Source organism: Amblyomma mixtum, chromosome 9, assembly GCF_055824585.1.
Source record: "Amblyomma mixtum isolate Tamu chromosome 9, ASM5582458v1, whole genome shotgun sequence".
Taxonomy (NCBI): domain Eukaryota; kingdom Metazoa; phylum Arthropoda; class Arachnida; order Ixodida; family Ixodidae; genus Amblyomma; species Amblyomma mixtum.
Window position 1 is genome coordinate 12,891,529 of NC_143020.1, and position 25,891 is coordinate 12,917,419.

The 25,891-nt window shown below is 45.2% G+C and overlaps 1 protein-coding gene and 1 long non-coding RNA gene across 2 annotated transcripts in view; both read right to left on the bottom strand.

The window, feature by feature from the left end:
- Positions 1–25,891, bottom strand: part of LOC149328345 (uncharacterized) — a 57,527-nt gene that overhangs the window by 22,325 nt on the left and 9,311 nt on the right. The window contains exon 3 of the mRNA XM_089559768.1: positions 23,042–24,271. Coding sequence (XP_089415894.1) covers positions 23,042–24,271 — 1,230 coding nt within the window. The remainder of the gene's footprint in view (positions 1–23,041; positions 24,272–25,891) is intronic.
- On the bottom strand, positions 9,332–20,634 carry LOC149328346 (uncharacterized). Its single transcript, XR_016285542.1, has 3 exons — positions 20,176–20,634; positions 19,020–19,093; positions 9,332–9,644 (listed from the first exon to the last, which is right to left on the bottom strand). It is a non-coding gene; the product is annotated as an uncharacterized LOC149328346 (long non-coding RNA).

Here is a 25,891-nt window from a genome sequence, read left to right on the forward strand (position 1 = left end):
AACCACACGTTGGCGACGTCAGTCAAGTAGAAGATGACATTCGTGAGCTTAACGACGTCATTCCATTTGTTGTAGGCGCTCACGCGTTCGTAGGAGGCCAGCCAATCTTCTACGTCGGTGTTGTCAGTGCCGCTGAAGATTGTCTGGTCGCGCTGACGGACGGCACCGAAACAGATGACAGCCTGGGCAGGTTGGACCGAGGTGTCGGACGTCGTGGTAGAGCCTGGTAGCCTGGGCATCATGGCGTAGATCCACGGGGAGAACAAGCAGCACCTCCACCATCACTGCTTGCTGTTTTGTTTGCTATACTGACGCCAGCACTCGTGCAGACGAAAGCGCCAGTCAAGAAGAGAAATGTGTTGTGAAAGCGCACGTCCACACCTATGCCAATTTTAACCCTCGAGCGCTTAACACCAGCCTGACATCTTGGGCAGGCGCTGGGCTCGTCGTTAATCCGGCGTGCGCTCCCTTCTACCAGCAGTTCAAGCCCCGGACAAAACCGAAGGTAGACACGCCGGTACACAAGGGCAGTCGCCGATTGCAAGACCTGCCTGCAGAATTTGTACCGCACCCTGCTTCTAATTCATCACGAAGGGCCAGTGCTACCACAATGAATCTTCCAGGTACACAGTCCCTCCGGTCCTGCTCTATCACCAGCGGCAGCCACCCCATTTCCACCACCAACGCCACCAGTGCACTGAAGACTGGCTGGACAAGTACGGCCAGGTGGCCATCTACAATGGTTGAGGCGCTGATTGCAAGACGGATGTTTATTTCGCCATCGAACACTACGCGAGGTCCTGGTTTATAAACAGTGAATCTGGTCTTCGCGCGTGGCATACGTTCAAACGCGAGTTCCTTCAAGTCTTCAAGGAGAGAACATAAGGAGAAGGCTGACCTACTTTTACAGGCCCCGAATAACCTCACGAACGCGAGTCTGATGGTGTATGTCGAGGAAATGAAGAGACTCTTCCAACGTGCGGACCCAAGCATGTCGGAGGAGAGGAAGGTGAGCTCCCTGATGAAAGCGGTTAAGGAGCAGCTGTTCGCCGGCCTAGTTTGAAGGCCTCCAGTTACTGTAGCTGACTTCGTAAAGGAGGAAAGCTCTATCGATAAGTTTCTTGACATGAGGGCCGGCAGCACGACCGCACAACAGCATCGATGCTCACAGCCACTTGGAGGGAGCCGCGATGAATCTGCCAGAATCTCATCGTGAGATTACTCGATCCGCCGAGCGAGAAGAACTGGCGAAGCTCTTCCCGGCTAAGGAATAGCCTAAGGTTGCCACACTAGCTGACGTTGTTCACAAGGAGGCGCTACAATCTTTAGGTACGAGTCCACCACTACCTCAATCTCAGATACGCCGCCGTCACACCTCGTTCAATTACGTTCCAGCTGCAACCACGTTACGATGCACCTGCCTCCGCCGGAACACGTACTCAACCTCTCCAGCCGAATACTCCTCCGCGTCTAGGGTGACGCAGAACGGATGTCTGGAGAGCGCCATCAATAAGCCGCTGTGCTACCACTGCGGTGAGGCTGGACTACAAGAGGGTCGGTCTTGGAGGATTTCCGGTCGGTATTCTTCATTCCATGTGCGGAGCACGACCGCAAGACATCGTAGATTACATCTCACAAGCGCGCTCAGTACAGCGCAGCTTTTCACGATCGCCATTTCTACATCCCTACAGTTGCCTGGGATGTCATACTCGACATGGACATACTGAACAAAAATGGTGCCGTTATTTACCTGCAATCGCAGTCCGTCTACTTCTCGACCGAGAAGGCAATCTCCATCGACAGTGTTCTCCCGGCGGCGCTGCGCATTCTAGACGAACAAGTAAACGTGCCTTCACGTTGCAGTGTAATGGTAACAGTGAGCTCAGAGAATATTTGGCAGATTGAGGGTGTCGTGGACAGTAAGCAGCTGTTGCTTCTGGACAGAGGAATTTCCTTCTCCGGGGTGGTTGCCTTCCTCGAATATAGAAAGTTCAACGTTCTTCTCACAGATACCAGCACCGAACACCTACACCTTAGCAAGTTGGCGACTCTGGCGCATATTGACGCTCTTAGTGAAACTAGGTCTGTGCGCAGTGTAACGACTGCTTCAGCAACTGAGCCCGATGGATTTGTTGCTGTTAAGTTCAACATTAACCCAATGCTGCCGTTCGAGGAGCGAGACAATATACAGGAACTGTTCAATCGCTACCATGGTGCCTTCGCGTGTTCGCCACATGTTGGGCGGGCGCGTCATGCGAAACATCGCATTATTAAAGATGCAAATGCCCCACCACTCCGACAGTCACCTTATCGAGACTATAATAAATAACGTGCGGCTATCAGCGCACAGATGGAAGAAATGCTCGCAAACGATATACGTTCTTCGCCCTTCTAGGAATCCCAGGGCGCCACTTGTAGTGCTTGTGAAGAAGGACGGTACCTTATGATTCTGCATTGAGTACTATCGGCTAAACAACGTCATTAAAAATGATGTGTCTCCGCTGCTCAGAATTCATGACGCCTTGTATCGCGTATGCAGCACCAGATATTCCTCCATATACCTAAAGTCTGGATATTGACAAATTGAGGTACACGTGAAAACGCCAAGAGACGGCTTTCATCTCTCCAGACGATCTGTACGAGTTTCATACGGTGCCAATCGGTCCTTGGTCGGCATCCGCGACTTTCCAAAGGCTGATAGATATCGTTCATGCTGATGTGAAGTCGCAAACTTGTCTGGTCTACGTACACGACGTCATCATCTTTGCCCCCTTCTTTCTAGGACCACCTGCGTCGCTTCGAGGAGGTATTGCAGGCCATAACGTCATCAGGCCTTACTCTAAAATCCGAAAAATGCCATTTTTCATGTGAAGAATTAATGTTTTAGGCCATGTCATGAAGCAGTGTTACAGCTCTAGGCCATGCCGTGAACGAAGAAGGGGACCTTGTGGATCCCAAGAAAATATCCTTCATTGCCCACTTCGCTTCCTCGGGCTATGTGCATATTACATCCGCTTTGTGGAGAATTTCTCTAAAGTTGTCTCACCTCTTACTGATCTGACAAAGGTGCATATACGGTTCAAGTGGGAACCACTACAGGAGAAGGCGTTTCAAGAGCTTCAACGCCCCCTGCAGTCACCCCCCCCCCCCTGCTGGCGCACATTGATTACCTTGCAGACACAGGGATCCACACCAATGCGGGTAAAGTTGCTTTCGGCCCTGCCTTCGTTCAAGTTCAGCTGGACCAAGAACGTGTCATTTCCTATGCCAGCCGCGCACTATCGAAGACAGAAGCCAACTAGTCTACGCCTGAACAACAATGCTTCGCCATCGTGTGGCCAGTTTCAAAGTTCAGGCCATACCTTTATGGCCACTCTTTCAAAGTAGTGAGCGATCATCACGCACGATGCTCATTGACGAACCTCAAGGATCCCTCCGACCGCCTCGCACTATGCAGTCCTCGACTTCAAGAGTTCGATATCACCGTCATTTACAAATCCGTTCGCACATACGCAGACGTGGACTGCTTATCACGTGTGTCCATGCAACCACCTCCGGACGACGTTGCTGACGACGATGAAGTATTCCTCAATGCCCTACATACGAACGATTTCGCCTAGCGTCAACGAGCAGACTCCGATCTCTGCGACGTCATTCGTTATCCTGAAGGGGACAGCAGAATTGTTCCTAAAGCCCTAAGCAGTCTATGTCGCCTCTCTGCATGCGCAATGGTGTTCTCCTCAAGAAGAATTTCTCTGCCAACAGTAGTCATTACTTGCTGGCGTACCCGTGGACCTCGGCGACTCAATTCTGCATGCCTGCCATGACGAAACCAGCTTCCGACCATCTTGGTGTTACTAGAACAGAAGCCAGAATTCACGACAAGCGCTACTGGCCTCGCCTGGGTCCTTTTGTTGCACGTAATGCACGCACTTGCCGGGATTGCAAGCGCCGCAATGTTCAGCCCGCGAAGCCAGCCGGATTCCTCAAGCTCATTGAGCCACCTTCGCGCGCGTTTCAATAAGTCGGCATGGCCTTTCTCGGATCCTTTCCTACATCCGGCCTCGGAAAAAGGTGGATAATAGCCGCCAGTCATTATCTCACGCGTTTTGCGGAGAAAGCATCTCTTCAAAGTAGCACCACCATCCAAGTAGCACAGTTATCTGTTCGTGGAATCTAATAATACCCCTGCTACACGGGCGTTTCGAATGCCTTGCAACCGAATGTCGACTGCCGAACTAACGTCGACTCGACTGCCGAACTAACGCTGCTACACGAAGTTTTTCAACGGCATTCGGTTCAGATGATATTCGAGTCGACGGAGCTCCGCGGAGACATTCCAGATTTTGGAATGCCTTCGAAACGCGAACACAGCCCGAACCGACCAATAGCCGTCGCCGCCGCCGTCGTTTCGCCCCGCCCACAGCCGCGCGACTGCTTTCGGCTCTGTGGCTGGTCATTTCGATACCCGTTACTCACTTTTTTCTGCTGTTTGTTTAGCAAATAGTTCGTGTTCCGTCTAAGTGAGTGCTTGCAGATAATGATACACCAATGAACATTTACCTCGTGTGCATGAAATTTCCCAGGAGTGCGCCGATGAGGACGACTGCACTCAGACTGCTGTTTACATCGCTGCGTAGGACCAGCTTGTGCTCGTTTGCAAGACAAAACAAAATATGCGCTTTAGTTCTATTAAATAATCTCTTCGCTTCTGTACCGGTTGTACCCGTGCTGGTTTACGCAGTGCGAGAACCTGTGGGAAGCGCCAACGCGATCGCTCGCCTGAGCAACACTTGACAGCCGGGTTGTTGACATCGCGTAGGACCGGCGCTTCTCGCTAATTTTCCCGGCTTCCTCCGACATGCCCAGTACTTTATTTTAAACTACTTTATCCAGAAGTATGTTTGGTGACCGTTAGCGTTAACTGAAATGGCCTAACTTGTTACCCACAAGCTAGCGACGGCGACGACTGCTGCTGGCCGTAAAGAACAGCTCGGCAGCCCGAGTCACACCGCCGCTTCCCGTTCATCGTACGCGCGTCCTGCGATGTAAGCAATAGTTGATTTCTTGTCACTTGTGAAAACTACACTCGTTGACCATTTTCATTCGCTAAAACTTGTGAATTCGTTCTTCACAGCCACCGCAATCACCGATCCAACCCTGCGGACTCGCTAGGCCTAGTCGTCGCTGAAGGGAACGGAGTCGTCGTCGACTGAAATTAATTTGGCAAGTTATCGGTAGTGAGTGTCCAAGTGTGCACATGTGAAATATAGCCATTCTTTTCGCTTATTTCCAATACAGATAATGTATAAGCACGCATGTAATCGCACCATCACCTCATCAGCGTGTTTTCGCTCAGCCGCCGAACTCCCGAGGGCATGAACGCTGACCATCCGCCGATCGGATTCGTCGGTGTCGTTTAGCCAAAAAACTTGTCCCACTACGACAATATTAAAGTGAACTAGATAGTTCACTATAATCACATGTTGCTGTTCACCGTGATAGCGCCGTTGTCAGACTATAGCTAGTGTGACCGTCGTCATCGTTGTACACTGAAAACGAGCTGAGAATTTCGAATGCGTTTGGAAAGTGTCGTGTAGCACCGCGGGAGTCCGTCGAGTTCGAATGTCATTCCAAGTCTCGACTGCCATTCGACTCAGATGTCATTCGAAAGTACCCGTGTAGCACAGGTATTACACATGGTGCTCCACAAGTTCTGATTACGGAGAGAGGGGCTTCCTTCTGCTCATAGCTCCTGAGCCACGTTCGAGTTTTCAGTCACACAAGTCACCGTAGGACGACTTATCATCCCCAAACTAACGGACTGACGGAACATCTAAACAGGACGCTTGTTGACATGTTTCAATGTACGTGGACATGGAGCATAAATCTTTGGACGAGGTCCTGCCCTGCCCTACAGCTTTATTCATATTTTAGACAAATATATTTGTTCCTTTTACCCGTTAGCCCTGATAGACTCAACGGGTTTTACACTTCAACAATTCTGGACTGAACGCCTGCGTTAGGATAATAATCTTATGATTTATCGTATCCCGGAACGTATGCATTCTGGATCAGTTAACAATGTTCACCCTAGTTTTCGCTTGTGTCACCTGTGCGTATTCCGTTTTCTTTTTCTGCATCCCAGCTAGTGCCATCAGCCAGGTACATCACTTCGGAAGTTCGCGTTTGCAATTTTTTCTTTACATCTCGCTTAATAAGTACTTTATCGATTGATTTATCTAAATTGAACTTATTCATTGATTGATCGTTGGGTTCATTCATACAGCCAGGGCCAATAGTTGAAACGACACCACGTATTCCTACGTTAAGCTTGAACTAGTAACAAGCAGAGAAACTTCCCCACCTTCACTTTCAAGGGCAACAATATAGGGTCAGTAAAGATATTATCGAATAGAATCAGTTTACAATTGATATATCACGGCTCGAATCTCGAATATATGGAAATACAAAGCCTAAAAGGGCACCGCTTTCTTTGCACAAAATCCAATGTTTGTTAAAATTAAGGAACTTCCAAGTCGCCTTTCATTCTTACCTTTCTGGCCTTTCAACTCTTATTGCTGACATGCTGAAACGCAACAGGACAGACGCCGTGCAGAGCGCGCCCCTCAGGCGCTTCTGCACTCACTGCGGCGGTCCTTTTCTTTGGAGCAATCATTTGGCACAGTGCGAGTGCAGAGCTATCAACACTAGACAAATCTCTACAGTGATGTATCAGCACTCTGTATCACATTCCACTGATATGCGGCGTAAACTTTAGCACAAAAAGTCAGTCTGCACATAGGCTCCCACGAGATAACTTTAATCATAAAAAGGGAAACTTTTCCAGCCACTGTGCACGTGTATCGAACAGTATGCAGTTTTTCTCTATGATTCTGTAGGGACTACTGGTCTTTGCAAAGCTTCAAAAACATGCGAAGATATGCGTAATTCTCGGTTTTAAACGCGAAAATGTAGTGTTCAACATGCGGCCTTTAAAAAAATGGTAAATTTTGGTGTTTACGTCTCGTAGCGGCATGTGGGCTAAGAGGCTGGTTTGTAAATGGTCGATTGGGGTTTCTCGTCCCAAAGCGACACAGGCTATGAAGGACGTCGTAGTGAAGGGCTCCGGAAATTTCGACTACCTAAAGTTCTTAACTGCACTAACATCCCACAGCACATGGACCTATAGAATTTCGCCTCCATCGAAGTTCGACTACCTCCGTCGGGATCGAATCCGCATCTTTCGGATCTGCAGCCGAGCGCCGTAACCACTGAGCCAGGGCGGTGGCCGTGGGCTAAGATGCGCTCTCTGAATGTATCTTCAGACACTCTCTCAAGGAGCTAGAGTCGCATGCTAGATCTGAGTATTACGATCCGATAAGCAGAAAAGAATGGGATTGAAACCCGAAGGCAAATTAAATGTCGTAAAATTAATGCATGATTCTGCTAAGAGCTGAATGGAAGAGTACTCTGATAGCATTAAGAGTCAGCAAGTGTTATGGTGACATACTGAACGATGGCCAAACATAAAATCTTGAACAAAAAGAAATCGACAAACGTGTAGGAAAGACATGTTAACCGAAAAACGAATAGGACATTGATGGTCATTTAGATGCTGGACCACATTGTAACTAAATAAAAACTGATGTCCCTAGCAGAATCAGGTGATAGACGGAATTTAGGATATGTGTGCGCATTGTATAGCCTGTGCTGTCCCCCTCACCCACTTTAAACTTAGAATTATATTTCGTGATGGACCACTCATACGATGGATTTATAATTACCTCTCTGACCGTTATCAATTTGTACAATACGACCATCATGCTTCCAAGTTAGTACCTGTTCTTTCAGGAGTACCTCAGGGTACAGTTTTAGCCCTGCTGTTCTTTCTACTTTTTATTAACGACATATCAAATGAAACCGAAGTAAAAATGCGACTTTTCGCGGATGACTGCGTGCTGTACCAAGAAATAAAAGACTCTAATGACCAGGAAAAAATTAACAATTCTCTAGGAAAAAATTGCAGACTGGTGTGATAAATGGCAGATGGTAATTTCGAAAAAACGGTCTCTATGTCTATTACAAAGAAAAAGTGTAAATTAGATTATGTATATTCTTGGAATAACATGAATATCCGTAGTGTGACCGAATATCGATACTTGGGTGTAGTCATCACTTCTGACTTAAACTGGACTACGCATGTTGAAACCATAGCCAGCAAAGCATTTAACAAGTTATTTTTCTTTAAAAGGGCCCTTCGTCATTCTACATCCGATACAAAACTTCTTACGTCACTTTTATCCGTCCGGTCTTAGAATACGCCCACATAGCTTGGTCCCCCCCCCAACTAAAAACAACGTTAATACGCTCGAGATGGTGCAAAGGAAAGACGTGCGCTTTATCTTCAACTGCTATGGCCGCATGCATTTAGCCACAGATCTTTTACGCACGGCAGGGCTTCACACGCTGACCAGCCGTGCCAAATTACACCGTTTAAAGTTTTTGTATCTATTTCTTAATAACGCATTAAAGATGTCTCCCACAGACATTGTTCTTATAAGCACTACACGAGGAACACGTCACAAGCATGCACTCACCCTTAAAGAATATTTTTGTCGCAGTAATACTTTCAAATATTCTTTTTTCCACAAGTTGTTCGAGATTGGAATCGCTTGCATCCAGCAGTCACAGCCCAGCGCACCATAGTCAAATTTATTACCCTCGCTGAGAGCTCTGTACTTTCATTCCTCTCATCACAACCTTGCTCGTATTCTTGTATTACAGTACTTTTCTCAGTGTATTTATTGTACTGAAGTGCCATCATCAGTTTGATGAAACGATTGCTTTATTTATTATTGCCATTTGTATTGCATGTTTTGCCTTTATTTTCTACTCTTAAAAAAAATTAGCACTGTTCCTGTAAAAATCCCATGAAGGGATTGACAGTATTCCAAAATAAATAAATAAATAAAAACAAACTCTTTCTCAATTGCTCAAACGCCTCTCGCTTCAGATGGACGCAGCCGGGTTGATAGAATCATAATTATACAGCACATTTCCCAATGAACGATACCTGCGCGGTGGACGTGTTTATTTTCTAAAGCATTTTTGCGCAAATAGAGGTAAATAAGAGTGTTGCTCTTAAATGTTTGCGCAAGTCATACCCATCCCTATTGGAAAAAAAGGCAATGATGTAAATATTGGAAACCAACACTGGAAACCTTGGTGGATTATGGTAATGGAAAATGCGTTGGAATGACTGGGCATGTTGGAATGACTGGGCATGTTGGAATGACTGGGCATGTTGGAATGACTGGGCATGTTGGAATGACTGGGGCATGTTGGAATGACTGGGGCATGTTGGAATGACTGGGCAGGTTGGAATGACTGGGCAGGTTGGAATGACTGGGCATGTTGGAATGACTGGGAGATGTTGGGGCAGGGGCCATGGGGCAATGTTATGTCTGTCGCAATGAGACAGCAAATTTCAAAATAGATGAAGCTCCTACAGCCAGTTTTATTTCGTGTTCATGCTCCTCTTGCTCTTCTTTAGCCACTTGTCAATGCAGCTGGGCCCCATGAAACAGCCTTGTTGATGTACCACTGGTGCATGAGGGCTTGGGAAAACTGGGCGATGCACTCTGCAGAAAAGATTGAAATGAAAGAATTAGGATCCACAAGTTTTTATTCTTGCCAGTATTAGAGTGCTAAAAAAGTAAACTCCGTATTGTGGCCACAGGAATAAAGTGAGCCTAAATCAAGAACCACTGAAGCTATTCGCACTCAAAAATAAAAATAATTTGAGGTTCTTATTCAATATATCATATGCTCGTCATTAAGTACCATCATCAGCAGCATAACTAGCACCACTGCAAGACAAAGGCCTCTCCTATATCCCTAAACATAAGCCTGACGTGTGCCATAATGAGCAAAATAAAAAAGCCATCGTTTTTTGTCCTCTGAAGGCTTTTAGTGGGGTATTAATAAGAGGGACAATATAAAGGTAACATCAGAAGGGTGACTGCAGTAGCACAGCTGAGATGTCGCAGACGATACGCTACGAAAAGAGGCATACAATCCATTGATACATCAGTTGCAAAAAATAAAAACAGCAGCAAAGAAAAGGTAAAACAAACCAGTGTCAATGCTCCAAGCGATATCACTTATTTCCATAATTTTGAGGGACCACATGCAATGAAAATGAGGTGAGGTAGAGTCACAAGCGAAGGCCATTCTGTTCTCGATTTAATTATTACTAACTCTATGCAGCTGAATGCTTTTTCTGGTGTTTTATCTTGTTGTGTTAGTGACCATCTTCCTGTGTTTGCTTGCATTGAGAACGCTAGTACAATAGGAAGTAAGTCCACATCAATCACATACCAAGCTATTACAGAATCATCATTGAAATCCTTTAGGGATGCGCTCATGAAAGTATATTGGAGTAAGATAGCTGAACTTCATGATGCAAATGTTGCCTATAATACGTTTGTCGATTGCTTTAAACAGATATATCACGACTGCTTTCCTCTTGTAACACGTGCGAAAAGTCGCAGAATCCGCAAGCCATGGGTAACGCCAGAGCTTCGCGGAGAAATACAAATGAAAGACAAGCTGTACAGAAAATTTTTGAGCAGCCGGAAGGTTGAGGACCTTGCGGTATTTAAGAAATATAGGAACAAATTGACTAAAAAACTGCGGTCTGCACGAACAGCCTATCACGTGTCACTTCTAGATGTTAAGAATGCTTGAAATGGTGTACTATGGTCGAGATTAAATACACTTCCGCAGCGGGACAGTTCACGCACTGCATTAACAAAATTAAATATTGATGGAAAGGAAGTTTCTGGCGTCGAACTGGCTAATGTATTCAATACTTTTTTAACGAGCTTGGCTACCCGTGCTATAACACGTGCTGCCGGATCTGACGCTTGCAAATATGTTCGAATTCAGAATGATGAAACAATTTTTCTGCACCCAGTCACGGTAGACGAAGTAGTGTCGGTGATAACAAATCTTAACAATAGCAGTAGCTGTGACATTGATGATATCCAAATACGGCCAGTCAAGCATGTAGTTGGCATAATTGCTCCCATACTTGCTCACATCTTTAACATCTGTTTAGAAACTGCAGTTTTTACGGAAAAAACGCAATTAGCAAAAGTTGTTGTTCTTTACAAAAAAGGAGATCGCAACGCCCTCGCCAACTACAGACCAATCTCTATTTTGCCAGTGTTTTCGAAAGCATTTGAGAAAATGCTGCATCTAAGAATGTCAAATTTCATCCATAAATTTAACTTGCTAACACCATTTCAGTTTGGCTTCTGCAAAAGCAAATCCACTGAACTTGCATTACTCCAACAAAAGGAATATATAATAAAGCAACTTGAAAACAAATCTATTGTCATTGGTGTATTTGTGGACTTCTCAAAGGCTTCTGACCTGGTAAATCATAAAATCTTACTAAATAAATTACACTACTATGGTATCCGAGGAAAAGCGCTCTCATTGTTAAGTTCTTATTTGTCGTTTAGACAGCAAGTGGTGTACATAAATGGTATAGTCTGAACCGAAGCCGCTCTTCTACGGTGTCCCCCAAGGCAGTACGCTAGGGCCTCTACTCTTCAATATTTACCTAAACGATATTGTCAACATTAGCGATAATACAAAGTTTTTCATCTATGCAGACGATACGAGCGTATTTTTTTCGGGTGAAAATGTTCATGAACTTATCAAACAATGTAATGCCACAATGAAAGCTCTTGAGGTCTGGTCTGCAGTTAACCTGATGCAAATAAATGAGAGTAAGACCAAAGCTGTCATATTTAGGCCGAAAAATAAAGTTATCCCACTGCACGATAATATTATATTAAACTCGCGGGCTGTAGAAATTGTTGAGCAGTTTAAATGCCTTGGGGTCATATTTTCTGCCAGTATGTCATGGGATTATCATGTCAATTATATCTTGAAAACAATAGCTCAAATCACTGGTGTTATAGGCCGTCTAAAATACATACTTCCCACAAAAACTAAGATGCTGGTATACAATTCAATATTCAACTCGCATTTAAACTATTGCCAGTTGGTGTGGGGCACTACAACATTCACTAACCTTGAACGTATTCATTTAATGCAAAAAAGATATCTCCGAAATGCATATAATTTACCGTTCCGACATCCCAGTGCAGCTTTCTTTTGTCATTCCAGAGTTATTAAAGCACATAATCTTTATAAATATCACCTCGGTGTTACTTTTAAAACAGAAATCAAGAAGAATGTAACAAATCTTAAAAATTTTGCAGAACTAAGGAAAAAAGAATCAGTCTATCCAACAAGACGTGGCGAAGAATGGACAGTGCCAACACCTCGACTAAATCTTGGTAGGGAATGCCTTCAGTACACACTTCCATCTCTTCTAAATAGGTATATCCACATTGACCTCGATTTGTTTTCTTTTTCACGTCATGAACTACATAATTTGTTTTTGCATAACATTGTTTAAGTTTCATTATGTATACATATTGCTGCTTCGTGTATTCTCCAGTGCTTCCTTGATGTGCTTGTTTTTTAAAATTGTATAAACTCTTGTGTTGCCTCCCTGTCAATAATTAGGATTGTAGACTCGTCAAGCTGCCCAAGGGCAGCTTTTTTCTACGATTCCTCCATCTGTAGTGCTAGATGGGAAATAAACTTTGATTTGATTTATTCTTCAATGGGAACAGGAAAAATTTCTTGATTTAGTTGTGATGGCATCCTGGTCTCAAGCGGGGCAGCAACATTTAACATTAAGTTGTGGAAAAGTATTGTAGAGTATATGGAACACACCTAAACGAGCGATTTCCCCTTTTATGCAGTGATGTCTGGTGGTCAAATGAGATGACTGATTACACATATGCTGTACCAAGTGTCGCTGTTGGATTAAAGGGAGTTGGTGGCGTAGCATCAAACAGTTTGGTGCAAAATTGAAAGAGCTAGGGAATACTTCAGTTTGGAATCAATAAAATTTTTATGCATAAACTGCGCAGCATGGCAAGAGCACACAGATCATGACATCTCCTGATAAACCCGAGTGCCCTTGTGGTGCCAGCAGCATGTATCGTGACATGCTCCAAGTATGTGGGGCTGCATCTGGTTAAGGTTTCTCCATACCATTAACCCTAGAGGTGGGAAAGGAGGTCAATACGTTGTGACAAAACAATGCAGACAAGACAAGGACAACGAAGGAATAAATATGATGGCATGAGTGCTGACTATCGCCAATGTGTATTGGAAACCACGTCAAAATATATACACTGTGGCCTAAAGAAACAATGAACAAAGGGCACCTTGTGTCAACCACATTGCATGAGTGTAAAACAAAACAAAAACTGACAAAGAAGCATTTAAGAGCATGAACTCTTCCTTAGGAAGCGATAAAGAAGGTGTGCTAACACAGTGATTGCGGTTTTTTTTTAAATTTCAGTGGCCTCGATTATCTCACGCACAAACTTTTCTGTGTCTGTCAGGCAAAATGCAGAACATGAATTCCGGTTCACAGCGTTTAGGATCTGGCAAACAATTGCAATTGCGACAGTGAATCATCAAAGTTCTCCCGCAAGCTTTGTTCACATCGTCGTGGTGGTATTTTAAACCTCTCAGTGACACACTTGCCTGTTTTCCCAATGTAAACATAGCCGCATTTCAAGGCGTTCGAACACACTTGTCTTCTGTGCAGTGCACGAAGAGACTCTGATGGATAATCTCGGTTGACTACAGGTACTGAAACTTCATAGGGTTAGAAAAACAATATCGACGCCAACTCGACTGCCTATTTAACCGGTGCGGCCAATTGTGGATGTAGGGAAAGGTACGTACAAACTTCCTTTTGGGAGTTACAGTCTCGACGGGGGCACAAAAGGAATGTTTCAACTTCTGCTTAAAGCAATCGGCTAAAGGCACTGACAAAGATTCTGAATATCCAGTAAAGGACAAACGGCATATGAGCTGGGCAAAACTGGATGTCATGGCCATCAAACAGGATATCATTAAGGAATTTTTGAAGCAAAGGTTAGTGACACCTCTTGACCAGCTTAGACTGAACCGAAGAAAATGGTAAAAGTAGCTTGTTTTCCCTTGGCTCGTAAGCCCAACAAGTGTAACCACCCAAGATTGAGATCCAATAAATGTGATGACATATTATCCTCTATAATTTCAGTGGTGATTCAAAGTGGACTGAGGCTTTGACTGAACTCCTCTCTCACCTTAGACAATGCTTCGTCAGGATTGGAGATCCTGCAATAAGCCACGTAACAGCGGCGCTAATAGTTTTTTTTGCAAAAACAAGCTATTCTGAAATGTAATAAAGGTGGACTGAAGGTATGAGCTTAAAAGTGCGACAAAATTATTCACCAAAACGCCTGAGACGTTTGGAATGCCACTGCTCCATTTAGGTTAATGAATTCTTCAACACATTATTGATCCTGATTGAGGGATGGCGTAATATAAATCCTTGATGTCAACATAGCACCCCATGAAATTGGTGCGAGAGTTATTGTGTAGAAACTGCGTTACTTTCTCTGCAGATCTTACACGAGAGGAGTCATCAATGCTCAGCAACTTAATTTTATGTCGCAAAGAGAAGGCGATTTGTTTCTGACAGGTTCCATTCTCTTAAACTACAACCCTCAAGGAGCAGTCACCTTTATGGGTCTTTGCGGTAAAGAAGATAGCTGGACAATTTTTCTTACTGAAGTTGATGGCATTAGCCTGATGGTTAAACTCTAGATTGTTAATGTTTCTTGGCACTGGACTTTGCTTTTAACAAATCAGATAGTCAGTGGCACTCAAATTCACAATACACTGCATCTGTGGCCTTGGACTGAAAGGCGCCTTTCGATACGACCACAAAACCACCGTTTATCAGCAGTTGAAAGCAAGAGGGCCCACCCTCTTAAATACGACACAGTTCGGCCTGTGGGCAAGTTCCTAAAGAGGGTTCAAACCGTGACACTGCATCAAAACATCCCGAAACACACCTGTCACACTCAGGTCTGTGCGTGGAAAAGGCAACTCGTCAAACCATGGCAAGCATCTCCACAATAGTTCTCTTCGGAGGAACGGAAAATTTTGGTCCATAAGCACTTCAAGGACCAGACGAGGCAGCGACTCCAAGCTGAAGGTGTGCACCTTGTTGTCAAACTCTTGTGCCTGAAAACAAGCCAGGGAGTGGCTGGTTGACGGTGTCACGCACCGTTGACCAGGTGAAAGCCATCTGGAATGCCACTTTGCAGCCACTTTGCGCTCACTAGCCCGGAGCAGAGAAGCCAAGGCACGAGTGTCTGAAAACAAGGTGCACAATGTCGACACTGAGTTGCTGCCTCGTCTGCTGCTTGAAGCATATACGGGCCAAAATTTGCCATTGTTCCTTCGAAGAGGACTATTCTGGAGCTGTTTGCCATACTTTGACGTCTTGCCTTCCTGTGCCTGGACCTGAGCGTGACAGGTGTGTTTCAGGGGGCGTTGGTTGATGGGGTGTCGTGGTTTGAACCATGCCAGGAACTTGCCCGCAGGCTGAACTGTAACGGGTTTAAGACGGTGGGCCCTATCGCATTCAACTGCTGATAAAGAAGGTGGTTTTGTGGTCATGTCTAAAGGCGTCTTTCTGTCCAAGGCAACGGAGGCAGTTAATTCTGAGTTCAAGTGTCACACAACAGCTGATTTGTTAATAGCAATGTCCAGAGCCAAGAAACTATGTAATAATCTAAAGTTGAACCATCTGGCTAATGTATCAACTTCAGCAAGAAACTAGCAGAGGTGCCAATGAGAGGTCAAAAGACCACCGTTACGATCTGAACAAAGCTAGCAGGGGGAATCTGATGTTTCATTGTCGCGACTGCGGTCGTTTGCCGCATCCTTTATGCTGTGAGGCGTAATTTCTTGTGCTGCATTGTGCTAGACAGACACAGAAAAGTTTGTGCATGAGATGATCGAGGCCACTGAAATTGTAGAAAAAACGCAATCAATGTGTTAACACACCTTCTTTATCGCTCCCTAAGAAAGAGTTCATGCTCTTAAATGCTTCATATTCAACTTTCGTTTTGTTTTTGACAGATCCAAAGTGAATGTTACAAGGCGCCCTTTCTTCATTCTTTTTTTAGGCCACAGTGTATATATTTTGATGTGCTTTCCAATAAACCTTCTTGAAAGTCAGCACTCGCACCGTCGCATTCCTTCCTCATCTTTCTCTTCTTTGCGCTGTTTTGACACGATGAATTACAAACAAGACCATTCATCCGTCTTGCAAAAGTCAATACAGTCAGAGTAGCTGCGATAGTTGGGGCATCCTTCTGAATAATGCAGTCATAAAGACAAGGTTGGGACATAAAGACAAAGACTGTTATTGAATGGCTAATATTAATGTACTTTAGTAATGTGCTTGGTTTGGTTTATGGGGGTTTAACATCCCAAAGTGACTCAGGATGAGGGACGCCTTATGATTTTGCATATTGATATGCTGGGCTTCATAAGAGAAGAAGTACAATAGTTTTTTAAGGCCAGCCGTAGAACAGGAAGCAATGAATCTACACTAATATCAAAGAATGAAGGCTCAAGCATGAGAGTGTAGCTAAAAGGTTATAATGACAAACATGAAAAGCTTTGGAGAAATTCAAGTCGATGACACTTGCCTAAAATAAAGAATCTAAATTTGGGTGAAAATCTGTTGTGAATTCAAAAAGTTGGATTGCACATTAGTAAAGAGAATGGGAGCCGTGATGACTGGTATAGAAATATTAGTTTGAATTATGGTGGCAAGTAATATGCGGACTCATTTCGTGCTCTAACAGTTCATGCAAAATGCACATCAATAAAATAGGAGAACAGTTTGGGGATCAGAACGGTTTCCAGCCTTAATTATTGACAGGTCAGCTTCAGGTTGTCAGGGATAGAACCAAGAGGTTTGGATTGGCTAACAATTATTGGTAAAATCTGTCTTCAGATATCCTCAGTAGTTTAAAGTATGTCAGAAGGCTTCTCACACAGCCCTCAGGTACTCGAAAGCTTGTGCTTATCAATGACTTTCGAGACATGATGAGAAGCAATGGTTAATGCAGTGAAATGGGTAACAAATAACTGATTTTTCTCAAGAAAGTGCCCATGGAATATGCTGTCAAACAAATTCCCAAGGATCCTTCAATTAAGCCCAAAATGACAGTTTATGGGTAGCCACTTTGTTATAACCATCACATACAAAAAAAGAGACACCAGAAGCCCTCCTTATTCACTGAAAACAAGGGAGAATTACGAGACATCATTCCGGCACACAAAATCACACGGATGAAGAGAGTAGACTCCATGGACACCATATTTCAACTGAGGTTTATTCCACAACACAGGCTTTTTATGTGCAAAGGGGTACTACTAGTGATCCCTGGGGCTGAAAAGTATTTCCGCCACCAGATAACAATTATTCAGGACGGCAAAAACCAAAACACAAAAAAACATAGGGGTAAAGGTATCTTGCCACTCACATTAAACACATCGGCACGCCTATGCATCACCTACCTGGCTGACCCAACAAACATATTTGCCTCCAGATAACCTATTTCTTTTTCTGGAGCGCTGCAGAAGGGCTGCTGACGTAATTCTCTTTTTCAGCAGAGATACAAAAGGCTTAAAAAATTTCCCAGCCCTTTCAAGTGCTAAACTTGCACAAGGCATGTGTTTCTTTCAAAAACGCCTTGCATGCTCGCTTGTGCGAGCAAAGGCGAATGTGCTCAGCTAAATGACCTCTGCCACTTAATGAATCAGCTGTCCTGCAATGTTCAAGCAAGCGTTCATTGATGCAAGCCTCGTCTGTCTAATGTAATGTTTGCCACAGGCAAGGAGGATGCTGTACACCATGTCAACCTCATGTTTAACGAGGGGTTTGGTGTGCTTAGTTTTGTAGGCAGGCTTTTTCGTAACGTCATTTATCAGGTGGCACATGCATCCCAGCTTTCCCAAGCTGAAAATACGACATGTACATCGTGTTAGTCACTGGCCTTCTTGAGGCGGTGTGACACCTGATGGCAATAGGGCACAATGACAGGTCACTGTTCCGAATGTGCGTTGTCTTCCGGCTTGCGCTGCCCAGCACACTTCATCTCTCGAACCTGGCTTTCTACCACTAAGGCTACAATTTCTCCTGTGAAAACTGCCTGCTCCAGTCTCCTTACTTGCGCATTGATGCTGTCACAGAGTCGTGACAGCGTCAATGCCGAAGTAAGGCGACTGGAGCAGGCAGGCAGAAAAAGAAATAGATTATCTCAACGCAAATGTGTGTTGGGTCAGCCAGGTAGGCAATGTTTAGTCACGCCAATGCATTCAACTTGAGTGACAAGCTAACCTTACGCCTATGTTTTTGTTTTTGCAACCTTGAATAATTGTTACCTGGTCGAGGAAACACTTTTCAGCCACAGGGGTCACTAGTACCACTTTGCATGTAAAAAGCTCATGTTGTGGAATCAACCTCAGTTGAAGTATGGGGTCTATGGAGTCTACTCTCTTCGTTCATGTGTTTTTGTACACTGGAATGATGTCTCATAATTCTACCCAGAACCAATTAGCTCAGCTCTCCATGCTTAGCAAAAACAAGGCAGCAGTAATGAAACCAGTTCTCATGTGTGCACTTTTTCTTTTACATCTGTGACCTGCGATGAGTGGCATAAAAACACATATTTAAGTTAACACACATGCATCATAATGTTAATATTCGTAGTCAAATAGTATCACATAATGCAGCCAAAAACATGCAGACATTTCGCACTTCATGCATAGAATGCAACGGTTAAAAGGCGAGCAATATTGAATGTAAAACTTCAAATGGCCTGCGACCGGCCCATTCTGACAGCCAACTAATATTACTCATATAAACATGTAAACATATCAGGCCAGAGCTATCCAAACTGCTCCAAGCAGTAGCATTAAGGAAAAGAGCAATGAAAGTAAGAGAACATTTCATGGCAACCACAAGAACAAAGCACAATGCAGTAACAACTTACAACACAGCTTTTGACTTCATCTGGTGGCCACAAAATCCATGCCATTGACTCGGACTGGAAGACAGATGTGCCACCTGCGGATACCAATTTCCCATTATCACTATGACAGGAGTACAAAAACAAGCATGCGAACTCGGTCCAACAGTGAATATCACATGAATGTAAAAAGATCAGGAAAAATATACTTGCCCAAGTATACGCCTCAATACAAAGGAAAACTACCCTGTTTAAAATGCATCAGTTCCCCTAGCACTAGTAAAGGAATCTTGCTATGAGCAAAACAAATCTGCGTTCGAAAGCGTAGATAAACATCGTAATAACGGAGACAATTATTGCGTCACTTGTTTTCCTCAGAAAGCAATTTTCAAACAGCAGAGTGATCGAAATGCAAGATCCTATACTCTGGGTAGCCAAAAGCGCTATCGGTATCATAAAAAAAAAATCTTCACATACTCATTTAAAAATTAGATCCTGACGGCCGGAAATTAACTTTCGTTGGTAACTGCAACCTGAGACAGTGCTTTCTTTATAGTGGGGTTTGAATTCAGATGCGGAAAATGGGCACTGATCGTATTGGAGGGTTCCGGATTAATTTAGACCACCTAGAATTTCTTAACGTGAGCTGACATCGCACAGCACAGGGGCATTCTTTTTTTCATTTCACCTAAATCGAAGTGCGGCTACTGCCATCAGGATCGACCCCACGACCTAAGGTTCAACAGTCTAGGGCCAAGCAAAAACCGCGGCGAATAAAAAGTGTTTCAATCCCCCTCAAAGTGCTAACGCTATCTTGAAAGACAATCATACATTTTACGCACAGCCAAAGTGCCGGTCCTTGAAACGTGCGCGGTGGTGTGAACAAGCATGGGCAGAAACGCGTAGAACGAGGCATATACGAGGACAAATCTGTGCTCAACAAGAAACAAAACGCGCAAACATGCGCATACCAAAATCATGCAAAGCTAGCGCACGCACGGTCGCATCCCCTTTGCCAAAACAAGTACCGACAGCGACAATTCTGGGCAGAGCAACTCACCGCGGCGACAACAAAAGCGCCTTAAACGCTTTTTATAGCATTGAACACAAATACTGCAGCAGTACGACAGGTCACCGTTCCAGCATTATATGCTTCGGATAAAGCACGAGTACTGCTTACCTTTTCAGATGATTGCGTAGTCGTGCAGAACGCTGTTTGCCTTCGTGTCACGGGCACTACACCAACCAGTGAGAGTTCAGCACGAGTGCTACGTAGCCGGCACTCTCTACCACGTAGTCACACAGAAGAAAATATTCCGGGCCTTATTTGGAACATTTCCACCGCGACACTGCCCGCGCGTCTTTGTGCCTGGACACCCATCCTGGACTACACAAAGAAGCGCACAGACTGAAAAGTTAGAGAGACCAGAAAAATGACACTTTGCCTCGAATAGGCTACGTCGACAGCACTGCGCGATTGTGCACCCTTGAGCAAGAAGAAACACACGCAAACCACAACACAGTTCACGACGGCTCACAATCCAAGTAGCGAATTGTAGCAAGCGCCGAAGCGCGATGCACGCGACGCAGCACCCGAACCGCCATGAGGGTTATACAGAAAAACAGCTACCGGCAGCCGCCTGGCGGTGACAACCAGTTTTTGTTTCGGTTTCGTTGTGAAAAGCTTGTATCCTACTTTTTATTTTATTTTTGGTATTTTTTTTGGGTATTCAGCCGTATCGGCATCCACAGAAATTGCAGCGATTGCGAGCAATTACCACTGGTAGAAACGCGCGAATTAACGACCTGTTGCTTGCGCTGCGGTTGAAAAATGCCGGAGTTCTCACGGCAGTATGGCTTGCTGCTTTGCTCATTCACGAAATTACATGCCGATTTCTGTTTGTATGGGGAAGTTTTTTCTTATATTGATGGGAGATCAGCAAGGCTAACAAAATACCCAACGTAGCAGTCGTAGAGAGTAGGCTGTCGTAAAAACATGGTGACGCTGTTTGATCGGCAGCACGACGTGAGAGGCGGCAGCGTTGAAACGCGCGTCGAGAGAACAACCTCCATGGTATATGCTTTCTTGAGACTACAGTGAAGGTGTGCATTTTTTATAGTGGAGTTCTCTCATCCAACGTGAAAACCAAATCAATTCTTAGTATGAAATATGCTGTGTAATTTATATCCTCATATTGTGTTTATATATATCTGCATTTCTATTTTGAAAAACAGTGTTGTACTGGTAATTGTGTACCAAGGTGCATGTATAAGAGTGCAGCCTTGTCGAAATATTCTGTGTATATATTTGTATTCGTAACCCTTCTACAAAGAAGCTGTGTGGCCAGCTATGTGGTTAACAATTTGTTAATCGAATTAGTATGTCTTGAAATGCACGCTCAATAAAATTTTCTGAATGAAATTGAGTGTTCGGATTCAGGCATGCAGGGCTCTGCAAACCTGCAATTTATTATTTTGTGAACAATGAAGTTAAACTTTTTCTCAAATATTTTGCTAATGATAATCTAAGCCCAAGTATATAAGTCGTTACTTTTTAAAAAAATTTTCTGAAACTGTCAAGTCAACAAATGCACGTGTAAAAAAGAGAAATTTGTCTTGCAGTTTTTATTCTAACAGCATAAAGTGCCAAGTGTACAGTCTTTGTCAAAAGTAACCAGGCTGCATGGTTTGCTTCTAGCTTGTATAGTGGAGCCCTTGTGTTATTCCTAAGGATCAAAACTTGTTGGAAGGTAATAAGACCCTCAGTCCTTACCTTTAGCTACCACTCCAGCTTTAGGGAAGCTGTGAGGGATCCACTGTACGAGCTAGAAGCAAACCATGCAGCCTGGTTACTTTTGACAAAGACTGTACGTTTGATGGATTTGACCCACTGGGATTGTTAGTGCATTGATGAGTTTCATTTTGTCAACCATATAGGCACATGCATGCAGTATCTGCTGCCCAGCATCGGCCATTCAAATACAGCCATGGTTTGTGCCATGCCAAACAAGTAGGTACAGTGGTGGGTAAAAAAAGATTAGCACACATGACGGAACACCAGAGCGCCGGAATGACAACGCCTGGCACTGCGGGTGGCGGAGAGGCTGATAACGGGAGTGCCGGGCCGTTCCCATTCTACAGTATTAAGGGGGTCTGCCACGGACAGTAAAATTACTGCGGACTGCCACGGACAGCAAATTAGCGGACTGCCGCGGACAGCAAAACTGCTGACTAAAAGCAGCGCTATCATCTATTGTTCCCGCGAGTTCCTTTTGACAAACCATCGCGGACATAAAAAAACAGTAATAAAAAGAAGCCATCTGTGCTCATGATAACCGAGCCAAAATAAATTCCGCAAGCACAGTCACGTAGGGTCGGCAATTCAACGCTCGGGCGGTGCACGCTTGATAAAGCTTACTTCCTGCCGCCCCCCCCCCCCCCCCTAGGCTGCAAACATGGAAGAAACGGCCCGTTAGGCAGTTCTGCCTACCGCAGCGCCGCGTGGTGAGATATACGAATTCTGATCGCCAGTGATCTGTGCTAATATTTTTTGCTCGCGACTGTACACATCCATAGGCTCCCACCGTGGTTTCCACATAGTCCAGTGTTGCCTGCCAGGCCCACCGAGATAATCACGATGGATACCACCAAGCCCATCCCGTCCCATCGTGCTCACTGAAGTGTCCAGCGTGGTTTCCATTCAGCCCAATATTGTTTACTGAAAGTGCCAGTGCAGCCACCACAATTTCCACTCAATCCAGGGTGGCCCAAAGTCGCCATTAGTGCATCCAGCATCTCTCCCATTCGCTCCACCAGCACCCAGCGTGGAAACCAACACTTCCAATCAGCCCACCGTTTTCTCCAACATGGAAACCAACACTTCCATTCGGCCCACCGTTTTCTCCAACAAGACTTTTGATGGAATTTTCAACAGGGATAGCGCCATCGAAATAAAGAAAAGCGATGTTATAAGATACGATTTTAAAACAATCGCATCATTGTTTCACAAACTGTCAAATAAATACACGTTCGGCAATAGTGCTCACCTGAAACCGGTTGTTGTAATAAAAATGAAGCCGAAGAAGGGTGCTTAACTGCTTCGTCACTAAAGCTCCAGCCAGGGCAGACACCACAGCCATTGGGCGCGTAGATTCATAGAGCGGCGGTACAACCAGGAAGGGGTAAACAGTCACCTCCCGGATAATCAGCAGCCTATAGAAGCTGAGACTCGCAACTCCCGGCACGTGGTAGATGCTGTGCCGTGGCCGACGGAGCGACTGCTTGAAGAAGGCTACGGTGTTCTTCGCAGCTCTTTGGTACAACTCGAATAATGACGAGTCCGTATCGTTGGGGAGATAGGTATAGGCGTGGTCCAGCATCGTCCAGGATCGTGTCGTGTTGAAGGCATTGGCTGAGATGCGCTCAAGCGTAGCCCTCACCTTCTCCGCCAAGGACTCGCTGTAGCCCTTCGCCCAACCCTGTATTGATTGTTTCGACAACCGGACGATGTTCCACGTGAGTGTCGCATCCTTTTGAGCAACTTTGAGCAGTTGCCACTTCACCAGCGGCATCACCCACTCCAAGGCCTCTATGCACTTAAAGAAGCGATGGTATTCTTGGCTACCCCCGAGGCCCATATCATCAAGCAAGCTGTTGGTCAGGTAGGTGGAAACCATTGGTGACAGTGACCAAACAACGTAGGCACCCAGGAAAAGTTGGAAAGGCTCCTGGTAGCCACTGCGGTTGAAGTACGCGGAGTCCAGGTGTGCAAATAGGTCAGGGTGCAGGTTCACGATCTCGTCCGATGGCCAGAGTTGCGAGTCATCGGGAAGGTGACCATTTATCGCTCTTCGGAGGTCTGGGTCGCTCAGGTTATTGAAGTGGGGCAGGTTGTCATTGGCCCCTAAAGCCCGCACCAGGTCGACAATATCGTCGTGTGTCATCAGCACCTCTCGGATCATAGTCGAGTAAGACTGGCCCGTTCGGCCAACGATCTCCGCGCACCGTCTGAGGTAGTGGATCGCTTTTCCTCTTGCATAGAGTGCCTCGATGTCTCTGATCCACTGGAGGCTGCGTGGGTCCAGACTCATGTAGATGGTGTTCTCTGAAGGACGTAGTGGGTGCCGACCCACGTAGAAGGCCCAGAACATAGGGATGCCTAGGTGTAGGGAGGATCGCACTAGGGTGTTGAGAATCTGTGGACGCGTCGCCGTTGATTTCCCTGGCCATGGGAGGCCAAGATCACTGAGGAAGGCAGAAGTGTTTCTGAGCTCGCCCTGCAAACGATTGGTTATACAGTTAACATTGATTTTATTTCCTGCGAAGGCACTCTTCTACCTTATTATTGCTGACGATGATTGACAGGCTGGTTATAGCCATTATGCATAGCGAGTTTATTTAAAACTAGAATCCTAGAGCAACTCCTTCCTCTACAAAAGAGATCCAGCGAATCTTGAGTTCGTTAAAATATTTGTGGTTAAATCTGCTAAAAGCGACGGCCTTCTCGAGGCGAAAAATTAGTGCCTCGACAACTCGAGAGCAATTGCGGCCTTTAGTTATAAGCTTCGACGCACACTACAAGGCCATGCACAGGGAATAGTGGCAAAAATTTCGGCCATGTGCTACAAAATGCACCGAGAGCCAGCTGTACAGGCATCGCCGGCGTCGTACGGTACCTGATGACTCTACAGGCGCTTCTGATCCTTGCCCAGGAGTCCCAGCCCTGAGAGTCACTCTCATAGGTGGTGATACCTTCTACTTTACTCACAGACCTTTATGCCATGGGATACATTGAGCCCCTGTCAGGTGTCTGTGCACGAATAACTAATTTCGTCAACGAAAACAACGACATCGACATGGTGCTTGCAGGCATGCATACACAATAGAGTGCGCAAAATCATTGCCCCGAGGCCTTTTCTCCTATTATAGAACACTGTCTGACGAAGGAGGTTTTGGTTTGGTTTATGGGGTTTAACGTCCAAATGCGACTCAGGCTATGTAGTGAAGGGCTCCGCAAATTTCGTCACCTGGGGTTCTTTAACGTGCACTAACATCGCACAGTACACTGACCTCTATAATTTCTCCCCCAAAGAAATTCAACCACCGCGGCCGGGATCGAACCCGCGTCTTTCGGGTCAGCAGTCGAGCCCCATAACCAATGAGCCACCGCGCCGGCGAGTCTAACGAAGAAGTAACTGATTCCTCCGGCGTGTACACGCGCAGTGTCGGTTTTTTTCTCGCTCGATGGTCGTGTCACTGTAGCGTCATAGAATCCCTTTGCTTCGAGCGAGGCTCGAGACTTCGAATACACGCCAAGTTTGTTGTCATGAATAAATAGCTTGCACCGCCGTTCAAAAGGTGCTGCTGGAACCTTTGCCACACGTTTCATAAGAGCGCCAGAGCAGCACTAAATTCAGAGTACTAAATGGGAACAGACTGGGGGCAAAGGCCCCACTCACTAAGGTCGGATATCTGTAAAACGAATTCGTAGATTAGAATAATAGGATGACATGAGAGAAATGAAAGGCGCAACTTAATATAATTTCGTGTGAGAGAGCTCGTTAATTCGACTTCAGCGTCCGTTTAGCCCAGGAATTGGATACTGATGTCCTAAACTGTTCACGCGGCATCTATCGACCGCTTGTTAATGATTTTAGAGGAAAATTTCGTCCGCGACAGCGAGTGAGCGAAAACAAAAGGGAAGCCGAGAGCTGACTGCCTTTCCGCGTGCATATAGTCTGCCGTTCGCCGGGTTTACGTACTTCATTCAAGGAACATCTGAATGAACACACACTAAAATGAAGGGAAGGCATGAAAGCAAATGCCGTCAATTAACACGCCATGCATCTTCACATTTTTCTCTTCGTTATCTTATGTCCGCACAAGTGAATACCAGG